At 37.5% G+C, this 8,080-nt stretch overlaps 1 protein-coding gene across 1 annotated transcript in view; it reads right to left on the bottom strand.

Annotated features, from left to right (window-relative positions):
- Positions 1-6,291, bottom strand: part of ly75 (lymphocyte antigen 75) — a 29,000-nt gene extending 22,709 nt beyond the window's left edge. The window contains exons 1-4 of the mRNA XM_044352837.1: positions 5,997-6,291; positions 4,295-4,666; positions 1,940-2,113; positions 1,471-1,632 (exon numbers count right to left, since the gene is read on the bottom strand). Of these exons, the coding sequence (XP_044208772.1) occupies positions 1,471-1,632; positions 1,940-2,113; positions 4,295-4,666; positions 5,997-6,099 (811 nt within the window). The 5' untranslated portion in view covers positions 6,100-6,291. The remainder of the gene's footprint in view (positions 1-1,470; positions 1,633-1,939; positions 2,114-4,294; positions 4,667-5,996) is intronic.
- Between the last annotated feature and the right edge of the window lie 1,789 nt (positions 6,292-8,080).

Consider the following 8,080-nt stretch of genomic DNA (forward strand, 5'->3'; position numbering starts at 1 on the left):
AAAGACAGAGAGAGGAGAGTGGGGAAAAACATTCAAGCTGCAACTGAAATGTAAAACTGTCAATAATCATAAGTGCTGCTACTATATAGGCCAATTAGAAGTCCTTGAAGAAGTGTCAGCTTTAAATGTCAATGACAGCAGTTTGTTCAGGAAGGCCAGTCTGGCAACTGTTGCTGCTGCAGTCAGTTGTCATCAACTTGTCACCACTGATGTGGTTGTTCTCAAAAAACAAGTTAGTGGTTCAAGTGTGTTTTACTGTGAGACATTAACAAAGAAGCAGCAAAAGCACACACAAACAGCAGCAACCACATGAACCCTAAGCAAAAAGCACAGAGATATTTTGGATGCGAGCCATCCTCAAGAACTAAAAGGTTAGATAATATTCAATTTATTTAAATAAAAGAGCCTGTGACCCACAGACCTTAAGGACATTAAGGGCATTGGCCATTTAGCAATGAAGTTAAAATGCTGAATGTTTAACAGTGCTTGAACTTGAGTCTAAATTGTTTCCTGCTGATCTCTATGTTCTCTTAGGTGTAATAATTCATCGGAGACACAAAAGTGGAAAACCCAGAGCATGACGAACACAACCTAAAAAAGAAGAAACAGAGTGAGAAGAAGAAGAAGAAGAAGAAGAAGAAGAAGAAGAAGAAGAAGTGGAGAGAGTATGGGTCTTTCCCAACATCCACACTTAAGTAACTAAGAGCCATCTTCTAAGACAAATTTGTGAGAAAGATGATGCAGATGATTTGGAGAACAAACCGGATGGCACTTAACTCTTAATGTGGTGTGTTGGTGAGATGCCTTCACACTATAAACAGCTCTAGTTCAGTCATCTGAGCTTCACTTATTTTCTTTTCTTTTCTTTTCTTTTCACTTAACAACCCAGTAACACACAAACAAAAAAAAAACATACCCACAGGGAACTGAGGAAGCTAAACAATTATGTTATTATGTGGTGCTATTTATAATTTCTACTGTGCATATTTAAACCGACTGGTTTCTGTGTGAACTTTATTTAAGATCACTTATCAAATAGAAAGCTTTCCTTTTGTCAAGTTTTTGGACATGAATAAAATAGATGATTCTGTTTCTGTTCTGTTTCTTAAAATAGATTGCTCTCGAACGGAGGAGGCAAAGTGAAACCATTTCCTCAAAGGTTCTCAGGCACGATAAATATTGTTTCTAGGCTGTGAGCGACACGGGCCAGTTGACATCTTTATTCCTAGTCATTCTTTCTCTTGTACAGTATCCTGTAGCCCTGCCAATGTTTTTACTATTGCTGTTTTTATCATTTGAAATGTTATTATTAAAGAGTGGGTTAGGAAGCATTCTTCTCATATCAGAGCATTTGATTGGTAGTACTTTGTGTTTTTTTTATTTTTGTCAAGCCAGCTTGAGGAACTATGTGGAGAAGAGGAAGGAACAAGAAGAAGAAGATAAAGAGCAGGAGTAGTAAGTGAGTCTTACAGGTGTTGGATTGAAGTTCACTGAGCTCAGTCACACTGAGCAGATCAGCTCCCTGGCTACGACATGAATCCAAAGCTTCCTGCCAGGTCACCGCCGCACTGGGAACAAACTCATAGCAGGAACCCCCTACCAGCCCGTCGAACAGAGTGTGGCAACCCTCCTCTGCACGGTCAGAGAGACAGTGTGAGTGAGAGTGAGTGCGTCTCTGTGTTGACAACACCATATGTAATCTAACATGATTTATTGTAGAGATAAATAAAAAAAGAAAAGAGCGTGCACCCATTCAGCTTCTGACAAATATTTTCAGTCACTATTATCATGATTGCATCCTGGAAAACATTCAGGAATGCGACAGAAATAGAATGAAGGTTGTTTTTTTTTTTTTTTTTTTAAGGGTTGCTGAATATCTCCATAGTCAATATCATGTCAAGTAAAAGTCAAATCATGAAAAAAAAAAAGTACAACATACCAGGTTTGAGACAGTATCCCTTCTTTATTTCTTGGTCATCGTCAGAGGAAGTGACACACCAGCTCATTTTGGGGAGATCTGTATCTGGGAGACATCCGTGATGCCAGCTGTTGTTGTATTTGAAGGGGAATTCACAGGGACTTCCGGCAGAGTTCCCATCGGTGGTGTGAACAACTACATAAAGGGGAGACATGAGCAAAGAGTAAAGTCAGAGACATATTACAAGGTTCTAACATCCGTCCAAAAACAAAATCATGTCAGTACATTCATTTGTCAAAAGTTAGATGTGGTGTCTTGTTGCGTACACCAAACCAGTTCTACTTCTAGACACACAAACACAAGCCTAGTGGCTGATGTTAAACAAAAATAAACAATGGTGAGATTAGATCTTTAACGTTAACACTGTTAGAAAACCTGTTAGGATAAAAATGTGTTTATTTGTGGTCAAACACACAAAGACATTAGTTTAACAAAAATAATAAAAACTCAAATGTTGCATTTATTCAAAATGTTTCAATTTTAAATGATGAAATACGACATCTATGTAACACTGGACGTAGGTTTCCAGCACCTTACCCTTAATTTACATCAGATCTTGTGTGTTGGTAAATAAAAGAAATGAAGAAATGAATGAGAAGTAAGAACATTTTGTAATGAAGGAACGACAAGTGAGAGAAATAAGAAATTAAAACTGGTGCAGAACATCAAAGTTAGATGTTTCAAACACAGAAAGAGACAGAAATTAAATAATATTTAATGTTACTGAATGCTATAATTCATCAGACTGCTGCAAATCAAAAATTTAAAAAATAGCTGAGAAATGCAGATTTATGGAAAATGTGAATGTATCTACATGGCACTCTAGATCCTCTCTGTTTATGTTCAGCTCTTATTTCATTATGCAGAAAGTATAAATGTCTCAAGACTCATCTTCTGCATAAATACAAATAAATAAGCAAAGATTCCTTTAACACTGAAAAGCCAACCACATGTTAATATTTTTCCAAAACAATCATGGATCATCTTCCATACTTTACCACCAATGCAGACAGAATAACAGATCACTACATATTGCCACATACATTTGGAAAATGTGCTGTTTAAGGACCTAAAAATATTAATCAGTCTTTAAACTTTCCCTGCTGGCAAACATGAGAGTCATTTAAATGGCCAACTGGACTCTTTTGGATCGTTTTAAATGTTACATTCAGAAAACAGTGGGAATTTATAAAGAATTCTTAAAGCTGGCACATATTTTAGGGAGTGTAGGTGTTTGACATTAAAGGTGTGCCAACATAGCCATGCAACGAGCACGGTCTGACCACGAAACAAAAGTGAAAGTCAGCTTTTATGTTGCACTGCAGCCCACAGACCTAACGCTTATGACTACATATGAAAGTACCCTAATGAATACGATTACGGCACTAATCACAAAGCACAAAATATGGAATTCCCCAAATATTCAGAAAACACCTCTGTCATACTTAGGTTCCCCTTAAACTGGAATTGGATAGACTATGCTGTTTCCTAGCATAAAGGAGTCATTTTTATTTATTTTATTTATAAGTTTATTTGTCAGGGACAGTGCAAAAAAAACCCCATTGTAACAGGTTGAAATAGCATGAAACAGATGTGTTGCATATAGGATTTCTGTTTACGACCCCTGTCCCTGGTTAGGCTTTTCTACTTATAAATACTCTTATCATTACCAGAAATACTTTAGTTAAATAAAGCTCATAATAAATTGTGACATTCTCAATAACAACAGTATTTACATCACATAACAATCAATTTACATGTGTCGTGTATGTGTTCACATGTGTATGTTCCCTATTCCATGACAATGTGTTTAAGTGCATAATATTTAAAGGTGTGTGTGTGTGTGTGTGTGTGTGTACATACATGCATTGTCTTTATGAGTATGTTTGTTTATCTAGATGTATCTGTTCCTCCGTCTCTATGTACATGTCCATGTGCATGTGTGCTACACAATCGCATGGTCGATCATTTATAAACCAAGCTCAAGCTCTGCTAAAAATGTACAAGAACCAGTTTGTGTCATGTGACACAAAAGCCAGCTGAGGCAACACCTGTATATACAAGGGTGCAACGTGTCACAAGGTTGTTGCATCACATTCAATTCAGGAAGTGGTTTCTCTGAAATTCTCATGATCTGATACACTGAACAGAAAGCATTTAACACTACTTTCATTCCTTGAATATCAATTTATATTTTAAAACATTTGTCAGTCCTCAGACCTCAGTAATGGACTGCTTGAAGCATTTTTCTGCAGTCATGAAATCTATGTGAACAGCCCCCACTCTCAGATTAGAAAAAAGGAAAACCACACTCACTGCGGTATGGTTTCTGGCAGATGTTGTCCTGATAACCTTCTCTTCGCCAAGTATCATTAAAGTCCCGTTTGGCGGTAACTTTGCCGTCGCTGACCGCCAGGCCCATCTGATAAACAGTGTAAACGGCCCCATCCAGGCAGCGCCACCAGAGCAGGATGTTGGAGCCGCAGTCGACCAGGGACAAGGTCTTGGAGCTGACGTCCAACGCCAAGCAGAGTGACGTACCAACGTGGAAGAGCCGGTGACCCGAACCCCACTTCCACAACTGGGACTCGTTATTTGGGTCACAGGTGGAGACACTTAAGATAGAAGGATTCTTTGCACTCAGACACTTTTCTGTGCTTGAGTGCTGGATGGCGAAAGCATCCTCGTCTGTGTTGATGGAGGAGACACAGAAAACACAACAGTTTCAAAACAAATTAATAACTTTACCTGACATCTAGGGCCTGTTCTGTTTATGTGATGGTAAAATCACAGATTAAAATCCTTAATTAGACAAAAATGCTCAAATAATATTACATTTAATGATTATTAATACCTTGGTGGACATCAAATTCTACTTTCAACAGAGCTGTAGCTGCTACTAAGGACACTGAGGTCATGTCTTCTGCATTTTTTGGGGGGAGAATTAGGGAATTTCAGCAACAAAGAGGGAAGTTTATGATCTACAATTAAAAATGAACACTTAGTGGATATTTTATGGATTGATTCCAGTATTTTTTCTTAATTTGGTATATTTAAATTAGATTACTTTATAGTCTAATAAATACATGAAGTACTTCCACATCATATTTGTATTCCTGGCATTGTAGAGAAGGCTTTGAAACAGCACTGAGATCCTCACATTGGGAAACAAATTAGACAGTGCCGTTAATAGTTAACTGAATTAATAAAATATGAAAAATGCTGCTTGTACTTGGACTCATGATCTCAGTATCTAAAAATCCTGGCCACTAGTCAGGATAGTGAGTATAAACACATAATAAAACGACTGATTTACTGTTTTATAGACAGTTAAATCTTAACTAGAAACTGAACTGGGACAAGAGAACTAGGACTATTCTCTGACTTTAAATATATATAATATTTAGATATGAAAATACCAGGTAATGTGCTGGACATGGTTAGTGCGAGTTACTGCATATTGTCTCGTATTGGTAAGTACGTGAGGTGTGTCTTTGAGTTATGAGTGATTGCAGCAAAAAATATGAAGCATAGATGCAGCACCTACCGACACAGGCTTTCTAAAATAGAAAGCAATATCATGTTACAGCTTTAGTATTGGATTGCAGCCACTCAGACTTGCATTTTATACTCTGCTGAGCATAAACAGCAGCTACAGAGTAACTATGAGAGCTGCGCACACATACGCACAGATGCAACACTTGACATACAAAGAGCTACAAGGGGGCGGGAGGGATGAGTATGCAATTTGTTTGACCTGCCAGAAATATGGTTTTGGCATTAAACTCACGGCGGAATGGAAACAATGTCAAATCACTGGCTGACTACTTTTTTTTAAAAAGCTGCGGGTTGTGTAACTTATCTGCCCGCACTTATTGTGGTCTAGCAGGTTTACAGCTATTGTCCTCTTGACTCATGTCGCGCTTCTGTGGTCGAAGTTATCCAACTGCGCCAATTTTAAAATGGCAGAAATCATAAATGAAAGTAAAGTGTCTCAATTTTTGAGGCGTCAACTTACCGAAACTTGGCACCTTAGCCGGTGAACAAGTCCCCAAAAACACTGTTGTGTCCAACACAAACAACACACAAAGGCAAAGTGTCGCTTTGGATATTTTCAGCATGATCCCGGCGGAGAGTTTTTGACGGATTCATGCAGAATCTGTCTTTTCCGGAGAGTTGAACTGTGAATATAGTTAGGTCGATCGATAACTCAACTCCGAGGCGAAAGTGACCAGTTATTGAGCTAACCCACTTCTACGAACTGTCAACAGTGTAAGCAGTCCCGCTCCGATAACCGTCAAGTTCGCGCTAGCTAGTAAAATAAAGGACTTCCTGTTTGACGTACAAAAATAAAGTTGACAAAACACAAACAAAGTATGGAAGCCTTTTTCTGCCAAGTAAAAAAAAAAAAAAAGAAGATGAAAAATCATCATGAAAAACATAAAAGTAATCATGGTCAAAATTATTATTAATTATTTATAAATTGTATTTATTCTATTTTACTTATTAAATTAAAGTGAAGCAGTTCAAGTATCTCAGGGACTTATTCATGAGTGAGGGTAAGATGGAGTATGAGGTTGACAGGTGGATCAGTGCAGCATTAGCAGTAATGTGGGCGTTGTCCCGGATCATTGTGGTGAAGAAAGAGATGAGCCAGAAGGCAAAGTCAATTTACCAGTCGGTCTACATCCCAACATTTACCTATGGTCATGAGTTTTGCTTTGGGTAGTGACTGAGAGAATGAGATCGTGGATACAAGCAGCCGAAATGAGTGTCTGGGCTTAACCTGACTCGCCAGATGGTGTGTTACATAGAACCATCTGAGAAGTCAAATAATAAGAGACACAATAAGTCAAAATGATGAGCTATTTCAAAAATTGTATGAGATATTAAATCAAAATTATGAAAACATTATTAGACTGTAATATCTCTCAGTTTTGACTTACCAAGTCACAATTTTTACTCACTATTAGTATTATTATTATTATTTTTCATGTTTTGTTTCTTTTTAAATGGATCTCCATTTATTTAAAATGTCTAAAGTTGCAGTTGAAAATGTGTAAACTCTCACTTCAGCCTAAGCCAAAAGAGTTATGTCCTATCTAAATACGTGGTCTACTTCTACGAATGCACCTCTCTTTAATCCGGAGCCACCTTTGTGTGCTTTATAACCATAAGGGAATGTGGATTACCTTTTTACTAAAAATGTATTAGTTGTCTCAAGCCTTTAAAAATAACACACGTCTGTGCAGCAAATTTCATGTAACACTTTTATTTTGAAGGCAAAATGATCGTCTTCCGTTTTTGCCTGTGCATTTTTTGTCTCTTCTTGCGTTGGTAGCTTCATATTCCAGTTTCCTCCAGTATACCTGCCCACTTCACGCCCACTCGTTTGTTTCCGTGCGACAAAACTCACGCATGTTTTGTTTTTCCTTCATCAGCTCTAGTGTGTGTCTCTGCAGCAGGACGTTTTTCTCCTTTTTATTATCCACACATGGTTTTATTTGCACACACAGCTGTTATGAATTATTAATTAAATCCTGGTGTCAGATGCACTCAGAAAAATTGTCAATACCTGCACTGTGTTGTCTCATTTCTCTATTGATTTAGTGCTGCCATATACTGTTACCTTTATTTAAGGCAATCTAATAGCTTGGGATGTGTTTTACTGAGATCATTTAAAGAATTGGTGATTCCTATATTATCATTCCAACACTTACAACTCTGTGTCCGCAGAGACAATGTTTGTAGTGTAGTCAGTGATATACGTCACTGGGAGATTATTTCAATGGAAAATGATAAGAGTACTAATATATTCAAGGAACAAAGATAAACGTCCTCATCAGAATCAAAAAACAATGACCTACTTGTTACATACTTTCTGTATTGGAGTACAGCCCACAAAAACCACATCTGGCCTACTTATTTTTAATCAAATCACTGCGAGCTGAACGTACTATGCCAAAGAGCAGTGTTGTCTCAAGTCTATCTTCTCTGGGAAAAAAGCAAGGCATTCTGTGAGTAAATATGCCTATTTATAACGTGAAATAAGACAAAAAAGATATAACAAATTTACATGAATTCAAAGTAACACACCAACAC

The sequence above is a fragment of the Thunnus albacares genome, chromosome 1 (assembly GCF_914725855.1).
Source record: "Thunnus albacares chromosome 1, fThuAlb1.1, whole genome shotgun sequence".
Classification (NCBI taxonomy): Eukaryota; Metazoa; Chordata; class Actinopteri; order Scombriformes; family Scombridae; genus Thunnus; species Thunnus albacares.